Source organism: Sesamum indicum, linkage group LG6 (genome assembly GCF_000512975.1).
Source record: "Sesamum indicum cultivar Zhongzhi No. 13 linkage group LG6, S_indicum_v1.0, whole genome shotgun sequence".
In the NCBI taxonomy this organism is placed as follows: Eukaryota; Viridiplantae; Streptophyta; class Magnoliopsida; order Lamiales; family Pedaliaceae; genus Sesamum; species Sesamum indicum.
This window is the reverse complement of record NC_026150.1, coordinates 1470472-1490942: the sequence shown is the minus strand read 5'-3', so window position 1 is coordinate 1490942 and position 20471 is coordinate 1470472. Positions and strand designations below refer to the sequence as shown.

The window sequence follows — 20471 nt, the reverse complement described above, 5'->3', positions numbered from 1 at the left end:
CGGGCTTTCTTCGTCACCCATCCTCTGCCTTTTTCTACAAAATTGATAGAAAAGTCACAAGTGCTATGATTTGCATTAGGTTGAACTTGTTTACCGTAAAAAATAAATTATATTGGGCTCTCTTTAAATTTTATTATAATACGAATGCTCTTTTAAAATTAACGATTATTTATTAATATCCCGTACAATCGATAGTCATGAGATATATTTGTTAAACGATTATTAATTTTAAAGAGATATTTATAATTTTTCAAATATCGATATAAAATATTTGCAATTATAACAAACTTAAGGAAAACTCCCTGTATTTTATCCTTAGTTAAAAGTATTCTTCTACAGTAATTTGCACTTGTCACCCTGAACAATGAGAAATAACAAAGTGCCCCTTGAAATTGGTAAATTGCATAAAATCCCCTATCTTATTTTGATGAGGTTGCCAAGACAACGAATGTGCTTGCTTGCCAAATTTTCATATAAAAACCTCGAAATGCCAATACATGTCATCCAAAGCTGTGCATATATAAGCCAAATTGTACAGTACATTGCATGGAATTGCATAAAAACCATTATTCAGAAATCATGTTATGTCATTAGACATTTGAAGCAGTTCATCCACTTGAAAGTTCTCTTTGATTTACACCAGAAGAGAACCCTCCATCACCGCCACTGCTGTGCCTCGAAGCAACACTCTTTGATTCTTCTCGTCAAGATGCAGATGTAGCACGCCACTTCTCGGCGATGCCTAATTCGAATGCATGAAATAAGCAGCTTTAGCACATCAAATCTGAATGTGCAAGAATGTGTAGTCACAGAGAGAATGTGTTTACTTGATATGCGATAAAGTCAGATTTCCCGAGCTTCTTGCTCCAGTAGGGCGCTAAGGCACAATGTGCACTTCCGCATACAGGATCCTAAACATGCAAAAATGGTGGCATATTATTCCTGAATTATTATTGTAGTCTGTACATATGAAATTGCAGCCCTCAGGGTCAGGTTAACAAGAGTAACATCATGGACTCGAGACAGTTCAAATATCTATATCATTGTATTGTGCTTTATTTTGGGCGTTCATACTCAATGTACATGGAAGGAGATAAGATATTTTCAAAAGATTACAGCATATTACCTCGTTAATCCCCAGTTTTGGGCAGAAAAAACGACTGAAAAAATCAAATCCTGAGCCCGCAGGAGCAAGTCCAGTAATGATAATTCCTCTGCCAGGACACTTTTGTATCTCATCAAAATTGGGCTCAAATTCGGCAACTGCCTCCCCAGATGGCAGCATAACCTGCCCAAATCATAGCATATGCATATCACTTTTTGCCAAAAAAGTTTTTTCACCTCTGTAGTGCAAGAACGTAGACCTTCATTGAGCAAGTTAACTTTTAATATAAAAGAAGATCCACTTCCATACTAAGTAGCTCTTACAAATAAGTAGCATAAATTAGCTATTGTTGCAAGAACGAGAACATCAATGTAACAACAAAGTGGAATACGCACAATGAGATCGCCGTCTGTAGTCGTGATCTCATTTACAGAAGCACCGCCCAAACTTTTAGAAATAGCTGAAACATCTCCAGGGCCATTGTACTGTGTTACTGGAACAACTGGAAAATCCAGTTCAATGAGGAAGCTGTCAGGTGCGTTACCATTCAGCGAGTTGGGCAAATCTAACACTTTGGTCTCAGGTACCCTTTTCGCCGTCAGAATCCCCGAGAGTGTCAGGAACTCAATTGTATCAGATTTCACCAAATTATACGCGAAGAGAAAGTGAGATGCAGCTAAAGTTGCATGTCCACAAAGTTTGACCTACAAATGAACATCAAACTCATCCATCTGCTTGCATTGACATTTTTAATCAAACATGAAGAATTACCAGAGGAAACAGGCACCCATAGTTTAAACTAGTTTCTAGCATGCAATCAAAACAAAAGAATTCAGACATTGGAACTGAAAATTGTCATTTTCCGGTACAATATAATTGAACATCAACCCACCATTTAAGGAAACTTAAACTGAATCCAAGACAGGGTCGTGTGTGGTTCTTGACAATTGACATCAGCTTTGGAGCATTTTTAACCAACTAAAAAACCAGATCAAGAATGTCTTCAATAGGTAAAGAGAGTGAGCAAAACTGAACTGGCCCAACATCATTTGATCACCAGTATATGGGCTATCAAGAGTAATTCACATAAACCCATTCTCAATGCACTATACCTCATCAAAAGCTATAAAAATAGAATTAAATTATAATAAAGTATTGAATTGTCAAATGACCATCACGATATGCTCAATCTGGAAGAATGAAGTGAAATAGTTAAGAGTGTACCTCAGCTACAGGAGTAAACCAGCGAAGTCGGAACCTGGGGACAGAACCGGTCAGGGACTCAGCCGAGTCGGACAACCGAGTCAAGTAGCAAGTTTCCGATATATTGAACTCACGCGCCACCAATTGCATCCACTCCTCGTCTCGCTCCTCCTCCAGCAGGCACACCGCCGCCGGGTTCCCCTTGTACGCCGAGTCAGTAAATGCATCAACCTGAGTTTATTCCATTTACAGATCAAACCCATTACAAAATCAAACATGCTATTGCGTGTGGATGAGCAGAAACAAATAAAAATCCACTCACGACGCAGTATCTGACGGGTTTCTTGGCCATGGTGAACTGCGCAGAGGAAATCAACAACAGCAAGACTACTGATGATAACTTCCCCGACTTTCAACAATCAGCTACTGCCCATTTTCGTAAACGAAGAATCCGATTATCAAATAAGATTATGCAGAGAAGTACTGGAAAATTGCTACCTGCCTCCAACTTGCTTGTTTGACCCGTTTTGGCGGATAGTCGTCGCCGCCTCAAATTGCAATGATTGGTTAAGAATTTCAAATGTGGAGATGAGGGTCCCCGGGCCGTAATTTGGATATTTTGGGTATTGGGCTTTGGCCCAGGCCTCAGAGTTGGAGGTAAATGGATATGGGCCAGAATATGCCAGTTCACCTTCGGCCCAAAGTAGATTATCAATAAACACGATTTTTTTTTAATAAATAAATATATAGTTGTCTGAAATATTTGCCAATCAAATTTAGTTTATACCCCTTAATCACTTTTCTCAAAACCCAAAGCAAAGACAGTAGGTCCCCAACGAGCAGTCCAACAGGATTGAGCTTAATGGCCCATCAACAAGATATTGTACCATTATTTTCGTACTTCCATTAACTTGATTCGCCCAAAAATAAATTCAATATAATAGGATGATTGATCAAAAAAATAAGGACTCACGGCATACATACTCCCAGCATCTTGAGGCATATCATACTAAAAAATCTAAAACAAACTCAGACTGAATCGGCAGCGGCTTGACCTAATTTTGCAGAACTTGAGTTGATTGAGAATAACTCACTCAAACGGTTATATCGTTGTCCAAATAAGTCTAAATCTCAAACTATTATTTTTTAGTTGGCTAACACACGTATTTTTAAAATGGTGTATCATATGTTGCAGCTAACTTTTGAAGTTTGCACCCCATTGACCTATAAGTAGAGTCCATACCCGTGATTTGTGGCACTCACCTTACAAATTTTTATTCTATTGTTTTAATTCGGATAGATAAAAAAAAAAAAATTAAATCCAATTATTTCAAGGGTCATATTTTTTTTAAAAAAAAAAATAGTAACTTAAAAAATATCTATAAATTTAAAGGAGGAATGAGCCTTCCATCACAGAAACAGCTTTTCCCCGGATCAACACTCTTTGATTCTTCTCATCCAAATCACTAACAATTTATATATAAATTGTCATGTTATGATGAGTAACGTACAATAAAATCTCTATAAATTAATAACCTTGGAACCATGAAATTTTATTAATTTAGAGAGATATTAATTTATCGATAAATTAATATTTTATTAATTAAAAGAGAGACCTTTTAAATTCAGCAAATTTAGTACATATGTATTGAAAATAAATGAATTCATATATGCTTCATTGATTATATTCATGCATCAATCAATTTTTTATAACTAATTAAATATATTCATGTATAATATCAATTTACTATATACAATTAACTATTATATTCATAGACACATGTATCAATTCATTGAAATTACTTATATACATGTTTACAGTAATTCGTTGCACTTAAATAACTATTATAACCAATTAAATATATTCATGCATGATGAATGAAACATATATTACATAAATCTCTATAGGATAATAAAATAATTTATAACACCCAACCATGTCTCATCATCTAAAAGGCATAGCAAAATCATCCATGAATGATTAAATGCGTAAAGCATTACAGACTTCATATTTTAGTAAATTACCTTAATATTTATAATTGTAATATTTATGAATTATTAATTTAGAGTTTTAATGGGACCTAATATTTATAAAGGAATTTTCCAAAAAATTATTATTTTATTATCTTATCGAATTTGATGATTTTTTACAAAGGCTCAAGTCAGGACCGGAAGATTTTATTATTTTAGAGAGTTTATTAATTTATAAAGGTTTTACTGTATTTATTATATTTATATAACAGTATTCGAGATTGATTTAGCTAAAAGAAACAGGAAGATGACCTCATCGCCATCACGAGTGGAGTATTTCACAAGCTTTCTGCCCATATCTGTGTAAGAATTATAGTGTGATTGATCTTTCGAAAGGCAGACAGACAAGGTTGCCCTATATTATGGATAGATTTCACCTCGTCCGACGTATTGAACACAGACAAAACTAACAATACGTACCACAAAGATAACTTCTCTTCACCCCCTGAGATCTCCATTCGACGCACACACATGTATATATTTTGTTTTTAAAATAAAATACATAATGACATTCTTATACGCATGAAATAATATTTCGGATGTACTATAAAATGAAATGAAATTTACAATAAAAAATCCAATCCAGTTTTTGCCTTCGACAAAAGATATTTGGTTATAGGATCTCGATCTCTAGTCTTCATTAAAGTGAATTACCCAACATAATTTGTAGTTAATTACTAATCAAAGCTTGGTTAAGAGAACTACACATTGTTCCATGCACCAAAGATGTCTCAACCTTATGATATAAGATACAACAAGACCCTGAAATCCAACAATTTTTACAGACACATAACCTGAATTACACTAGGATTACAAGGAATTCTTGGTCACTGAGCAATTATTAGAGTGATTAAATGATGGGAGTAACGAGTCATTACATCCTAGTAAAACCTAATCAAATGTAAAAATAGCACAGGTTGGTTGATTGGTTTGTTGGTTTTATAGTACAGATGATTGAAGGAAACAATGGCAGCATCAGTCACCAGAACCCTTCTTTTGCCATCTTCAGGAAGTTGGAGAGCGTGATGTTGGGGAGATCTGCGGAAACCGACTGTTTCTTCTTTATCCTTGTCATCTTTGAGGACTCACTGCCTTGCGTCTCTGTAACTGTGGTCGACACCAAATTATAGAACTGTCCAAAGGCAATTATGTCAGAAAAACGGGAACAAATCTTGGTTTCGAGAAATTTCACTCTAATTACACGACTTTGCAAGATTCAAGATAATTTGACATAAAATCATATCCGCAGCCAAGATTCTAGATATACAGAGAGTTATACATTGGAAATGCGGGCGTGGAAATCAATGAAAGTGAAAATAAAATCGAAAGATGTACTTCGCAAACACCGTGTAGTAGTAGGCGATGGAAAGGATCTTGAACGTGTAGCACCAGAACATCTCTGTTGCCGCTGTCCTTGACAAAAGCTCGGATGCATTCCTGAAAGCGATTATTGCAATTAGTTGCAGCAGGTGGAGGGAATAGAATTCATAAGCCAGGAAAAGAAAAATCCATAAATATGATAAAAGCTTGATGGATGGTTAGTTCATCTGCCTGAAGGGCATAAGGAAATATGAGGCTAAGTAGGATAAAATTACCGCTGTGAGAATATGAGATGTCATGGAGTAGTATAAAAGATCGGCTGCTGAAATACGAGACTAAGTACTATATTTTATTTGAACAGAAGAACAGTATTTATATGCATATTTGAATTGTAGTAAAGATTCCATGAAAATAAGTAGGAGAAGTTGAAGGTAAAATCATCAACTTCTGCATGTGCAATTACGCTATGATAAATACGACCCTAGTCCAAATTTTTTGGTGTAAAAAGTACTCTCTGGTTAAATAATAGGAAGTGAATATATGATTTTATCAAGCAAATCTCAAATACCTCGTATCCATTGATCAAGTCTGAAAGATAGCATCGACGAAGTGCCTCTCTAGTTCTACTATCTACCCGGTGCCAAGCAGTAAGTGTAGCGACTTTGTCAGCATCTAGCCGGTCTCTCCGCTTTGCCGACGAGCTTTCAAGGGATTTCATGATAGATGCCTACCAGAGCAGGAAATCACAAAGAGTTGGAGCATGTAGAGGATAATAGTCGGATACTAAAAGCAATATGTCACGATTCGGACAGAGAAGCACAGCATAATGACAGAAATCAAAACAACAAATAGAACACTCGATTTCTCTATCTCATGCTCAGCAAATAACAAATCATGACTTTTAAAATTCCCGATGTGGGACACATACATTGCAGATAGAAAGAGCTTAAAACTGGCCAAAATTAGGCTCTCTTTCTTTTTCAATATATAACAAATGCATCCCATTTGATAATGTAAATAAAAGCAGAGAACCTCCTTATCCATGTCTATATTTCTGAAATTATCCCACTCCCCCACATTTGTCATGCAAAACGGTGAAGGAGGCACATCATCACCTGCAAAATCAAATGATTGAAATCATCAAATTTAGCATATACCAAGCATCTGGGATGCTTGGACATTCATTTGCCCAGGGTAAATGCGTGAAGTGGGCACCATTTCAAAGGCACACAAACAAAGAAATCCTCTATGACCACATCGTCATGGCATGAATTTCAATCATGTAGAACTTAAGCATTTCTGTTATCTTTAACAACCTAATGATATACGGAGATAAAGATGCTTATCAACTTAGACGGTGTTTGATTTTAAAGGCAGTTTACAACTTTTTTCCAAGAACAAACTTACCCCAAGGTGGTGGAGCAAACAATCCTCTAATTTCGTCAGCATTCAAACGAGGAACAAGCTCCATCAGCAAACGATCATTTAACCATCTCCGCGATCTTCTGTTGCTAACCTACAGCGAGGATTGAGCATCAGCCCACTAGTTGCAAAACATTACATCCAAGTGCTCTTGGGCATGTGACGTAACATACCAGAAACATCGATTGCTGCGATTGTAAGTATCTTCTACTTTAAAAATTTTCACAGCCACCTTTGATATTACAAGGTACTAAAGTTTGCTTACTACCCTCTAAAGAGCTAAACTACAACAAGAATAAGATCCAATTTGCTCTATTAATGATTCATTATACTCCACTTTTTAATTCAACTCACTAACGTTGAAATCGAAAAATGAACCTTAACAAGAAACTAGTGCAAGAACACGCTTCATTGAATCAAAATCTGAATATTCATTCAATGTTAGCAAGATTTGACCATTTCAGAGCTGGAGCAAGTTCAATTAGTCAAGATCAAGACTTCATCAAAGAGGGATGCTAAATAATTCATCTCTTTCAATAAAAGAGACATGAGAAATTACTCTTCCAGCCAAGCCCTCAAGAAACTCGATCTTCTTCTCAATTTCCATCCCCCGAGATTTCACATTCCCATCTGCAAACCATATTGGACACAAAAGCCACCGCCTTTAGTAAAAAGAAAAAGAAACAAACACGGCCCAACAGGATTTTTCCTGAGATTAAACCAACAAATCAGCGGAAAGACAAGAAACCCATGGTAAAAATCGAACCTTTGGAATTCTCGAAGAGGGTGGCGTACATAAGAAGATCTTGCTCTGTCTGTAAAATTTCAGGAGTCGCCATGATTGCTCGGGTGGCTATAAGTTTCCTCCCTTCTCAAGGGTATGTTTCGGTTTCTGCTTGTTGAGCTTTTAGAGAGATATGGGAAGCTGGGAAAATCTGTTGAATCTCCGGTAGGAAGGAAATCTTGCAAGTCCTGAGGGGGGCTAATACCAAACACGGCCTTAATAGCAAGATGGAGAAAGAACTAGGAATATGCTTTTTGAGCCATTTGATCCCAAAACAACACATTGTCTCCTTTTTTCTTTAATAATATAATAAAGATTTTATGACGCAAATTATCCCAAAATTGGTGAATTGTGGTGCACAATTTTCTTTTCTATTGCAACTCTTTTCCACTAAATTCTTTAATGAGATTATACTTTAAATTAAAAAAATTGTATCACTTTTTAATATTAAAACGAAAAAATAATCACACCGCAACTTATAAAGTAAACTGACTTCACTTGCGAAAATTTCAAAAATATTTATGGGTCGAACAAAACGAAATCACTTTATAAATAAATTATCATTATATTTATATAAAAATAATTATATCAATTTAAATGAATCTTTAAACTCCGTTTTTTTCCCAAATATAAGTTTATGTGAATTGGCAAAGGGCTACTTCGGAAAAAACAACAGTGAACTGGAAATGGGCTATTAGGCCCAAGTGACTAATTTTGAATGACATTTCTTTTCGGCCCATACGAAGCCCATATGTGTTCAGCCTTTGAACCGAAAACTTAATATAATCAATTTTCACCGAATTTATTAATATTAAGGAAAAAAAATAAAAATTAATATTTATCTTCAATAAACTTAGTACTAATTTAGTGCAGGTTCAACTAATTTTTTCTGATCAAACTACCCATATAAAATATAAGATATACATTCTCATATGTATTAGCATGCGAAAATGTATAATGATAATTTTATTAGAAAAAAATTTGCTTGACCTTTTAAGTTAGTAATAAGGTTACTAGGAGTCAAATGGATTTTTATTTTTTTTTCTAATATCAGCAAATTTGGAGAATTTAAACTACAGGATGAATTTATTTATTAGATAAAACCAAATATATGAATGTTAAATATAATTTTTCAAACCACATATACGTATATTTATGCAAAATCTTAAGAAAAGACATTATAATAAATAATTAATATACAAAGTGTGGGTTGAAAGGGGTAATTTTGTCCATTCATTCAAATCCAACAAGAAGAGCATGAAAACCAGCTGCTGTTCGCCCTCTGCAATGCAATAGTGGCGACTCATTGCACAAACGTACCATGCACTTAAAACCTGTACGCACCCCTGCTCATTTTAGTTAGCTCATATCTCACAGCTCAACACACACACACACACTCTTTTCCTTTTTCTCCTCACGTTCACAGCGTCTCCTCTGTTGAACAAATATCCGAAGAGAAAAACCTGTAAGAATTTCTCCCAGTGTTTCCCCCTCACCGAGGCTGCTTTCCGTGTAACTTGATTTACGCTTATGTTTTATTTGCTCCGGCTAAGACACGGATTTTCTACCTACTTAGCATACAATATGGATGAAATCAAAATTTTAGCGGATTCGGATTAACATCCGCTTGTCTCTGCTTAGTCAATCTTTTCTTTGTTTGACTCGATGGATGGTGTTTTCCTGTTTTTTATTCGTATATTTGATGTTGCTGGGGGATTTCGGATACGGTTTATCCCCTTGCTTTTTTACATTATATGTAGTAATAAACAGGCACGCACACATTTTCTGTTTTTATAAGTTTTTATTGGAGTACGCAAACGGATGATTCTGCGGATCACTATGGGAAAAAGAAAGAAAACTCATTGTGGAAGGTTGAAATGCAGTTCCGCATATATATGAACTGCTTTTACGCACTGATTGCTGATTTTGGTCTGACTATGGGTGATTTAGCTAAATTTATTGTGGTTGTTTAATAAGGGAACATTAGGAGGATATTTACTGTATGGATTTTGTATAATTATCATTTTCTTTCAGTTGACATTCGATTGGTTTTTTGGCTTTTGCTGTACAAAGCAATGGATGTCATGTATGAGCGACATGATCACGGTTATTTGCTTTCTAAGGAATGTCAGTGAGTCAATACCCATCTCTTTAGCTATGTTTCATGGGTTATTATCATCATATCATGGTAAATTAATTTAATTCTCAATTTTAATTTCCCTAATCGATGCTGAGTAGTTGTACAATTCGCGCATAAAGAATCAATTCCGTCAAAGCTGGGTACGAGTTCAATGTTTGCATACCATCTCGCACCCTGTTTGTGCGACAACTTTGTTCTCTTTTTTGGTTCGAATTTTGCCAGACTCCTAGTGATCTGCTTCAAAATTTAATTCATTTTCTGAAATTGGCGATTTGCTTATGAACTTGCTGTTTTATGGATAGAGATTCCAACTGTTATATTGTGTTTGACATTTATCATGGCAGTTCTGAGCCTGATGACATGGAAGGACAGAATTGCGTACATGATTTGCAGTTTTTACCAATGGGTATTAATTGGATAGCAACTAATGCTTCTGGTTTACTTGGCGACTATGATGCAAGCCAGCACTATATCATGAACCCAGGAAGTAACTGGATCCATCCAGAACCTGTTCCTGTTCCCGAATGGATGCATTGCCCACAAACACCTCAAAATTATGTTGACTTTCTGGCTGAGAGGGGGTACACTGAAATCCAGAAACAAATGTCTTACGACATTTCCTCACAAGTACCTAGTTCTAGACTAGCAGATCCTTCTCACTTGGTAAGCCAGCATAACCATCTATACATAATGCTCGGTTACAAATGAGGAATTGGTACCACTGTGAAATAAGAGGATTTTAGAAGTTGTAGTTTTAAAGAAAAAAATCTTAGTTAATTTATTTACTGGCTCCTTATGTGTATATTTATATATGCTGAAAGTAAATCATATATGAGCTGTAATTTATGTACTTTGCTCCAATAGGAAGAATATTTGAGGCCACATAGTGAAGGAAATTTTATCATCACATGCGTCCAGGTGAATTGCTATAAATTTTTCCTACACAAAAAAAAAAAAAAAAACAGAAACCAAAAAATTGCGCTGTCAACTTGTTTCTTCTGGAACTCACATGCAATTGGCCTTGCAGAAACAAGGCTGGACAGAAGACTGTAGCTCTGCTTTTCAAGCTTATTCAAGTTCATGTGCTGCTGAATCAAAATACGCATCCGGAGCCCGTAGAAAAAGATCAAGAGAGAAAGCCTACGCTGCTGATCGTGTATGCATTAGTGCTTCAATCAATTGTATCACTTTCATGGAGTTAATTTACATCAAACAAACATATTAAAACTTGAACTGATTGATCTTTATGCATCCTGCCACTTAAAATGGGATTGTGGCCCAGATCAGCTTCTGATTTTCTGATTCTTCTTTCCAGTGTCGCAGATTGAGAATATCACATTGGCTAGATGCGTTACAGGAATTGGTGCCTCATTCCAAAGAAGTAAGATGGTTATATATATTTAACAAGAACTAATGTTTTTTTCTTTCATAGCTTTTCCTTGTTAGAGGTGAATATAAGTACTTTTATAGATGACCCTAAGCTGCTGGAGTCATAATCCTTCCACTGAAATATCCAGTGCTGTTAAGATAAATACTTTTAACAGCAGATGTGAGTAACTTCTGATTTTTTAACAGATGCCGGATTTAAAAGACCAAGGTTGACAAAATTTTCAGATCTTTATTTTTCTAATGGACCGACAATTTATCATACTTTGTCTTGGGAGGAGGTATCTGCCTACTGATACTTATGGACTACATTGTTCTGCTTCATGGAGACCAATTCTCTCTCCAATCTCCATTGTTATGAATGAAAATTGTAAAGGAATAGTTTGGTAATTTCTGAATTGGTAGCCACTTACAAGTTGTGGCTTGCAGGTTGGTAGAGCAGGTTTGCTGGATGAAGTCATTGACCATGTCCAGTATCTGAAATATAAAGTGAAGGTGAATTTTTATCCTAGTGATAATGTCCTTTCAATTTCGTCTTTTAACTCAAATTTAAAAATGGATCAGAGGAATTTCCTTAAACTGTTAAACTTCTATTCCCTCTACTAGCTTATATTTGGAGAAAAGCTGGTGTATGACATTTTATGGGTGAAACAAAATACCTGCTTACATTTGCTGGGATATTATGACTGATTAGACCTTCTAATGTTCTTCTAGATTATGTGTTTAAGTCAAACAAATGTTCTTCTAGATAATGTGTTTAATCCAAAACACCACATATGACAGCCTTTCACTTGGTGATTCACTTTATTGTTTCAGCTTATTCTCTCTCTTTTTCCTGCATTAGTAACATGTATATAAAATTGGTAATCATGGCTATAAGTCTGAACCAAGTTGTTTGTAAGATGTTGAATATGATTTCCTCAGTTTACTGTTTTTTCTCAAACGGACTCATTTTCCGGGCATTTCACTGTGCAGGATCTGTGCAGAAGCAGGCTAGGTGGTGAATCAACTTCCAATTCTTTTATTTTCCTTGAGGTACTATAAAAACCAGATTGCTTAAAATATATGGAACAATTTCATTTTATCTAAAAGCATTCCCTATTATGCACCCATCATTGACATCAGATGTCTTTGGTTGTCTCAGGGACATGGACATTATCTTGTTCAAGAGCAGATGCTTAATGGGCCTCTGGAAGAGATAATGGGGAAGTTCATTGATGTTTATCCTTCAGCAGCTACTGAATTGTTGCAAAGCAGAGGTCTTATAGTGATGCCTGTGAATTTAGTAGAAGGATTATGTGATCCCATGGAGACACTGGACATCCAAGGTTAGTTTTTTTTTTTGACACCAAAGTCCTGATTTATTGTACTCTTATTTGCTGTCAGTTATTTTTTTAAGACAAAGATCTTCTGATATCTATGTAATGACAAAGTTATAAGGGTGCAGTCTTGATTTTGCAACCAATACATGCTTTGTCTATATGGTCATTTGTTAGTATTCTTCAGTCTTTCCCGGACATCTGCTTTTACTAAAGTTTGTGCCAATTGACAGTTAATATACATGACATCATAGGTTCTTGCACCATCGAGTCTTTGGTTTGATTGACTTAATTATATTGAATCCTGGAATTAACCAATATCTTATGTCTGAATACAGCACATAGATCTTTGATAATGTACACCTCATCCAGGTTTGAATTTGTTATTCTTCTTTTTATCCGAGGTCGTTGTGATGAAGCTGTCATCTGAGATTAAAGATATCCTAATGCAGCTCATCAATACAATGTCGCAGAGTAACTTTTTCCCTAATACAAAAGGTATAGCAAATAGTACCAATATGGGAAAAGTATAAAAGAGGATAAGAAAGGAAAGGATGTATCAAACATAAAAATGATAAAAAAACTCTCCTAACACTTGCATAAAACTGCTACGAAACAAGTTTCCAGAATTTGGTGCAAAAGTGGATCATAGTAACATTATTTTGTTGAGTAAATATTACGTTCTTTATGCAAATGAGGAAACTATCAAAATTATACAAAATGATGATGTAAAACTATGAAAATTGTGGCTCTTGTCTATCAAGCAAACTTGGTCTCAAGCCCAGAGAATATTTGGAAAAGGAAAGCAAATAAATGATGAATGGCCAGTGTCTTCTTCTATTGGGATGCAAATATGTTTTCCCGTATCCAAAACTTTTCTGGCAGTCTTAAGGTGCTTTTGAAGGAAAATGTCGATAATGGAAATATTTGCTACCTCAATTAGCATTCCTTGCTAGAGGAGAGCTGAAATCAAGCCCCATCATGCAATTAAGGTTCACATATGATCGTAAAATTCTGATGTGCTACTTTAGTTTCCTTCTTCACTGATCCTCTTCACCCAATTTCAGTCCTCATTTTCCACATTTCCAGTTTTCCACGTGCATGATTTGACTTCTCTTCATAGGAACACAGCGTCCATGCTCTCTCAAAATCTAATAAATCAGCTACAAAGCATTTCAGCATCCGCTTAGCACGCTCTTGAAAATGTGAAAGTCAAAGGATTTAGTTTGCTAGACAACTTGAATAAAGTTGGCAGTTCACAGATCGATGAAATTGATACAACTTTTAACTAAAACAGTAAATGTTTGGCGCAGTTCTAGAACATCTATTTCCTCCAAAATGTTGATACTTTATGTGATTCTGTGGAGATGCATGCCTTTTCTCCAAGCTTGAGATTTGTGTTTAACTTATATCTATGATATTATTTAGGCATTATTTCTGTTGTGCTGAGATGTTTTCTGCCTTTTATTCTAGCTGGTTATTTCAGCTCTAGAAAGGACTTTGTGGTCCTGAGTATTACTTGGCAATGTCTTTTCTTTTACGTTTGGTTGCTCCATCTGAGTGATGCCTGCTATTGAACAAATAGAACAAGGGACAGTAAACAGCATCCTTCTGGCCTTCTGAAATATCAATGGCCAAAGAACAGATACTTAGAATGAGTAAAGGCAGGGAGATTCTTAAATCATTCTGTGATTAAAAGCTGGGACCAAGTAACCTTTGTCTGACCAACTTTCTGCCTCATTGGCGAAGTTCAGGTGAGGGGTGGTGACTGGCATCTTTTGATGCTAGCATGAGCAGCAAGAACCATAGGATCATACATGATTGTCTGTCATTACACGATGAAAAGTCAAGTAACCATGACTCCGTGCGTGGTCCTGAGCATCAAGCTAGACGGCCAGTTATGGTTATCTAGGAATTACTGGTCAAAACTTGCTGCATACCTTCAAAAGGACCACAACAAGACTGAATTTGATAGTATTGACATTCAACAAGACTTTATTTTTTCTGTAATTTGATGTAAACTATGTAATATGTTTGTCTTGAACTACTACTCCTTTTTCTTTTTTGTTTGGTTGGGGGGTAGGGGGTTTACTTGTTGGCATTTTCATCAGCAAGATCCAAAATGTTATTGTGATCACCTTATTACTCCGTGCAATATTGTAGTACTGTTTTCTATTGATTGACTTCACTTGTGATGATATGCTATAGTCCAAAGCATGCCGCGCTTAACTGGGTTCTGGAGAAGTGATGGACTGGTTTTAAGATATTGGCAGCTTTTATCTATCTAAAAGGATTTAACTGGGACTTCCAACTGATTTCTTTTTACTTCTTTTCTGGGTTTACATGCAGAAAAAGGTGCAGTTCTAATCTCCAAGTGATCATCAAGAAAAATATGGTACGGCGTAATTTTTGGGATATGCACAATTGATGTGATGTTAGTGCACAGATTGCCAACTGATATGACATCACCTTCTCATGAGTCTATTTATGGAGGTAAATCAAGTGGCTTTACTAGTTATTATATCTTTTGGTAGTTGGGTTGATACTGAGTTGCCTTTGGATGTTATAAAGTTGGCACGTTACAATTAGAATTAAACGAGCGCTAAATTGTTCAAACTCAAATATCAAGGATGAACATGATTTTTGACTTTGCCCGTGTTGATCCTATGCATACTGTACGTTGAGATTCTCTAGTTAAAACCTACGTGTCTTCATTGTCTTATATACGGAAGCTATTATCTCTATCATCTACCAGTAATTAGATGAAGATCAAGTGAAACATGGATAGATCAAGTTGACTATGATTTGTTATGCAGGCATGAAAAACAACAGCAAATCTTTCAAATTTGTGTAGTTTTGTTTCCTTTCAAAGTATTGGGATTACACATTCATAAGAGTGGCAATAGGGAACTGTTGCTATTTCATGTATCATCATAATAATTAAGTGATCATGGATGATGTAAGCATGCAGAAACTTGGAATAAGATTCCTTGATGTGATAGGTAAACTATATATTCATAAAAAATGAGAAGGCTTTTCCATGAGCTTGTGCTAAAAGCACGCCTAAAGATTGTTCCAACACATTTGATCCTTTTTCTATCATGCCTTTGCCTGATTTTCAAAATGTATCCAATTTACTATTTGATTTGAATTTCTCTGGATTTCTAATGTTCCAGATAAGGAACTATGTAAATATAGTGCTTAAGTTTGGACTTCCTATTCTAATCAAACAAACATATAAACATATATACGGGTGTTAGTCTACTTTTACAATATTTTTTTAAATTAATTATAACATACTTTTTAAAAAGTTATTGATTTTAAATATATACTGAATTGTTCATTTTCAAATATATGCACCGAAATATTTCATATATGCTCAAGAATGAATCCACTAATATATCTTTTAATTGTAAGGACCCAATTAAAGTTCGTATGTAACTATGTGCCATTTTCTCATTGGTTTTTTCCATGATATCTTAAATCTATTGCTATTACTATGTCAAGATACTAAATTATGCAAGTAAGTTCTGAAAGCATATTAAAATCAAAATATGTCTTGATTGCACTCTTGAATGCTAGAGATCAATCTACATAGAATGTGATAGTCATCACTATCTAATTATTGACATGGTCATGATGATGCATGATGGGAAAATTTATGGTTAGCCTTTTTTGGTTGAGTGGACTGATTCATCATATATAGGACTGTATCACATTGCATTGAAGCAAAAGGCCTATCTGTATAGTTTACTTGTTTATTTTTTTTATTTCTGAAAAAGTAATGATGCACAAGATATAAAAGAATGGACCAAAAAAGAAAACAAAAATGAAGAATGTTGATTCTTTTACCATGATGCAAGCAATTTCAAAGTTTTTGATACGCAGTTACACACATACATACATGTACCATGTCGTATAAAGATGTATACAACATAAGAAATTAGATCTGAATTGTATAATATCTTTTGTTACTCTTGTATCTTCATGTATCATTTTTTTTATGATTCGAAGATATGTATCATATCGTAGAAAGATGTGCGCAATAAAAGATGTTAGATTTGCAATGTGACGGTAGGTTCCTGATGTATTGAGGTTTTTGGAATTTTAGAAGCCAAAATTATTCATCCTTACAACAACTTGCAGTAGGGAATCACAAGTCTACTGGGTTCAAGTAATGTCTAATTTAGATATTCCTTTTCAGCATTATCAGAATAAATCTTTTTCCTTTTCCACGGATAACCTTAGTCAACTTTAAGGTTGAGGGAGAAAAAGGGACCATCAAGGATTCCATTCCATTCCATTATCAGAAATTACTGATCATTACCTTTTTCATCTCATTAAACCTCCAAATTAGTTTTAAGATACTCGAGTCACTGTGAATTAATTGCTCTAATTAAGAAATAGTTATAATTTTAGGAATGTAGATACCATCTTATTATTTTAAGTGAGAATGTTATTTTTTTGAGGAATAAAATGTAATTACATTTTCCAGATTGTGGTGGAAAACTAATTAGTTGGATTGGAGGAAAGCAGAGGTAGTCAAAAACTTCCATTTGGTATTTTATAATGGTGATGGAAGTGCTAAAAACAAATCCACCACCACCTATCTTCTCACAAAGAAAGAAATAGTTACTTACATTATCTTTTTCAATAATTAAGCTGAAAAGTTGATTAATGACCTGTCCCAACCGAAAGAGGAACAGGACATGGAAAAGAGAAGGGAATCAAAAGGACAAAAATGCCAAGACAAAAACTCATGGGATGAGAGTGTTCCTGTTCCATTAATAATACTACTCTCACTTGTACTTGTTGTAAAATGTTATCTCAACCCAACATACAACAGCATGAACTTTTTTCTCAAGAAACGATCAAAAGAGACTAATAATACCTCCACATTCCCATTAATAGATAGCCTATACTAGTATTCTTCCCCTCCTACCAGCCTTTGAAACCCACTCCTGGTTTGACTATATATATAGTTAGTTATATAAAACAAGTAGAATGTCAATGGGTATCTTTATTTGTTAGAAAACTTTCAGTTAGGGTCTAGTCCATGCGATACAAGTTAAACTTATACTTGTCACGTGATTGATATATTAAAATAATTTGTATTGATTGCACTTAATCAAATTCATTTGTAGAAAAATTATTCGTATTTCTTATAGTACTCATTCAATAAACAATGCACCATACTATGTAATTGATATACGTACAAAGATCATCTCATATTGAAGTTATTATTCTCTTGGAAAGAAAAATATAAAGTTTTGTTTTGATGTTAGTATTATTAATTTTGAAAGAAATATTAAGTAAATGGTTTGAGGACCATTTTGGGCAAGTTGGTGAGTTGACTAAGTAGAAAGTGAAGCCAATTGGCAATTGGCCTATTGTAATGTGTCTTCACTCGGAGGATCCCCTCCATAAATACTCGACTCCTATTGTCTCTATTCTTGCCTGCATTCATTCATCAACTCCTCTTACAAGTTACAACACACACTCTCCCCATTTATGCAATACGACTATTTCACTTCTTCTTCTATTCAAATTTCTTTCTTTTTATTACTTTGAATTTTGTATAAGACCATCCTAACACATTCTCCACTTCCCCATCTCATATAAATATACATGTCACAAGCCAGTTTTTCTTTTTATTGAAAATTAATAATTTTCTTGTAAATAAAGCCCATTTCTTTAAATAATCACTTCATTTTCCTTTCCATTTTTGGTTATTTCGCACTAATTCCTGAATTTTATTTTAGATTTAATTTCAGAAATAGAAAAAAAAAATGAAAATGTCACTGTCTATATCCAAACAAATACGACCTTTGTTGCACATTCCAAGCACTACCACGCTCCGTCATGGCCCGCTAAAGGACAAAGTGGTAGTGGTGATGGGCGCCACCGGTACCGGAAAATCCCGCCTCTCCGTCGACCTCGCCACCCGTTTCTCGGCGGAGATAATTAATTCCGATAAAATGCAGGTCTACCATGGCCTCGACATTGTCACCAACAAAATCACCGACGAAGAGCGCTCCGGTGTGCCCCACCATCTCCTCGGCGTCGTTGATCCTGAATCCGACTTCTCCGCCGCAAATTTCCGCACCATGGCTTCTATTACCATGAAATCGATACTTAGCCGCGGGCAGCTTCCAATGATCGTTGGGGGTTCGAATTCGTTCATCGAGGCACTTGTGGACATGAATTTTCGATCCAAGTACGAGTGCTGTTTCCTCTGGGTGGACGTGGCAATGCCTGTACTTGATTCCTTCGTATCTGATCGGGTCGACAAGATGGTGGAGAGGGGAATGGTGGATGAAGTTCGGGAGTTTTACAAGCCAAATGCCGACTATTCGAGGGGGATTCGGAGAGCGATCGGAGTCCCCGAGTTCGACAATTTTTTCCGAGTCGAATCATTTTGCGACGAGGAAACTCGGGCAAGGATTCTGACGGACGCGATAGAATCAGTAAAGATGAACACCAGCATGCTGGCGCGCATCCAACTGGAGAAAATTCACCGGCTGAGGAAAATCAAAGGATGGAGAGTGCACCGCCTTGATGCGACTGATGTGTTCATGAAACGAGGAGGAAAAGCGGAGGCGGCGTGGGAGAAGTTGGTATCGGGGCCTGGCGCGGCCGTAGTGAGCAGATTTTTGTATGATTCGGAGACGGTGATTCGTGGCGGCGTGACGGCGATGAGGGGTACTGTTGCTCCTCCGCTGCTGGCGACAGCATCTCATTAGGCAGCACGGTGTTGGAAGGAAAGTTCAGTATGATTGTCTGTGCTCTCAGTTTTGGGAATATTTCCAATTTTGTCCCGGCCTTCTTCATAGTACCACTTATGAAATAACGGAATTACCCTTATGGATGACCATTTGATTAGAAATATGGTTGTTTCATATGCGCGTGTATTAGATAAACTCCTAAATAAGTATATATTTTTAAGAGTAATAATGAAGCTTAAATTATGTCATTATATTATTTCTTTTATTAAAAAAATAAAGTAATTTTGATCCCGACGACATCCCAAAACTCATAAATTATCACAATACAAAATATAATGAAAAAATTAATTAAAAAAGAAGAAGCAGAATTTGAATAAGAATATATTACAAGGATGATGATAATAAATTTTGTCCTCTTTCTCTCTCCGTACATCCTCGGGGACGGAATTTGGACAAAAAGGGGGAAAACGAAAAAGGTGGAGGGTAATTTGGGAAAACTATTCACTGGAATATAAACAGTATGAGACGTGCGGGAACGTCAGCCCCACATCCATACCCACACCCCATTTAGGTCTCAATCATCACTACAATCACATCAATCATTCCTCCCTCATTTTCACGTTAACAAATAATTTCATATGGACCATATTTTTATTACAACTTTAATTTATGAATTTTTTGAACGTACAACATTATTATTTTCATACAAATAACACCCTATATTCAAATTATTGAGATTGCTTGAGACCACACTTTAATATTTTTATAATGTCTTGATTTAGGAAATTATTGTTTTTGTTCAATTTTATAGGTACTTTTTAGGTTTAAAATGCAAATCAATTTATAAATTAATTTTGTTTTTTTATCTTTTTATTTTTTGATCTGAGATTAATATTGTTATCAATAACCACTATACATAATAACCGTCGTGTTCTCAAGCCCTAATTGATTTTCATGTTTAACAAGTTGTATATTTGAAAATACAAATCTTCATGTCATGTTGTCCCCACATATATAATGAATATATTTTTACACT

The 20471-nt window shown here is 35.4% G+C and overlaps 3 protein-coding genes across 9 annotated transcripts; 2 read left to right on the top strand and 1 right to left on the bottom strand.

Moving 5' to 3' along the window:
* On the bottom strand, positions 428-8132 carry LOC105163246 (uncharacterized isomerase BH0283). 3 transcript variants are annotated; one of them, XM_020694480.1, is made up of 11 exons: positions 7848-8128; positions 7641-7711; positions 7067-7175; positions 6692-6774; positions 6228-6386; positions 5675-5776; positions 2330-2539; positions 1501-1809; positions 1127-1288; positions 828-911; positions 428-742 (listed from the first exon to the last, which is right to left on the bottom strand). In XM_020694480.1, the coding sequence occupies exons 1-11, from the start codon at positions 7918-7920 to the stop codon at positions 635-637; spliced, it is 1470 nt and encodes a 489-aa protein (XP_020550139.1). In that variant the 5' UTR covers positions 7921-8128; the 3' UTR covers positions 428-634. The 3 variants fall into 3 exon arrangements, with proteins under 3 accessions (XP_020550139.1, XP_011079828.1, XP_011079829.1); XM_011081527.2 differs by lacking the exons at positions 428-742; positions 828-911; positions 1127-1288; positions 1501-1809; positions 2330-2539 and adding an exon at positions 5051-5471 and having other exon boundaries at positions 7848-8132; XM_011081526.2 differs by lacking the exons at positions 5675-5776; positions 6228-6386; positions 6692-6774; ... (1 more) ...; positions 7641-7711; positions 7848-8128 and adding an exon at positions 2631-2848.
* Positions 9175-15357, top strand: LOC105163244 (transcription factor bHLH66-like). Of its 5 annotated transcripts, none has more exons than XM_011081525.2 (9): positions 9175-9330; positions 10471-10668; positions 10870-10923; positions 11033-11161; positions 11321-11386; positions 11821-11886; positions 12367-12426; positions 12536-12719; positions 15060-15357. In XM_011081525.2, exons 2-9 carry the CDS (start codon positions 10480-10482, stop codon positions 15086-15088), a joined length of 777 nt encoding a protein of 258 aa, XP_011079827.1. In that variant the 5' UTR covers positions 9175-9330; positions 10471-10479; the 3' UTR covers positions 15089-15357. The 5 variants fall into 5 exon arrangements, with proteins under 5 accessions (XP_011079827.1, XP_020550207.1, XP_020550205.1 ...); XM_020694548.1 differs by having other exon boundaries at positions 9179-9330; positions 10350-10668; XM_020694546.1 differs by lacking the exon at positions 9175-9330 and adding an exon at positions 9340-9736 and having other exon boundaries at positions 10350-10668.
* On the top strand, positions 18046-19681 carry LOC105163243 (adenylate isopentenyltransferase 3, chloroplastic). The gene has a single exon (XM_011081522.2). The coding sequence runs from the start codon at positions 18500-18502 to the stop codon at positions 19451-19453; it is 954 nt and encodes a 317-aa protein (XP_011079824.1). The 5' UTR covers positions 18046-18499; the 3' UTR covers positions 19454-19681.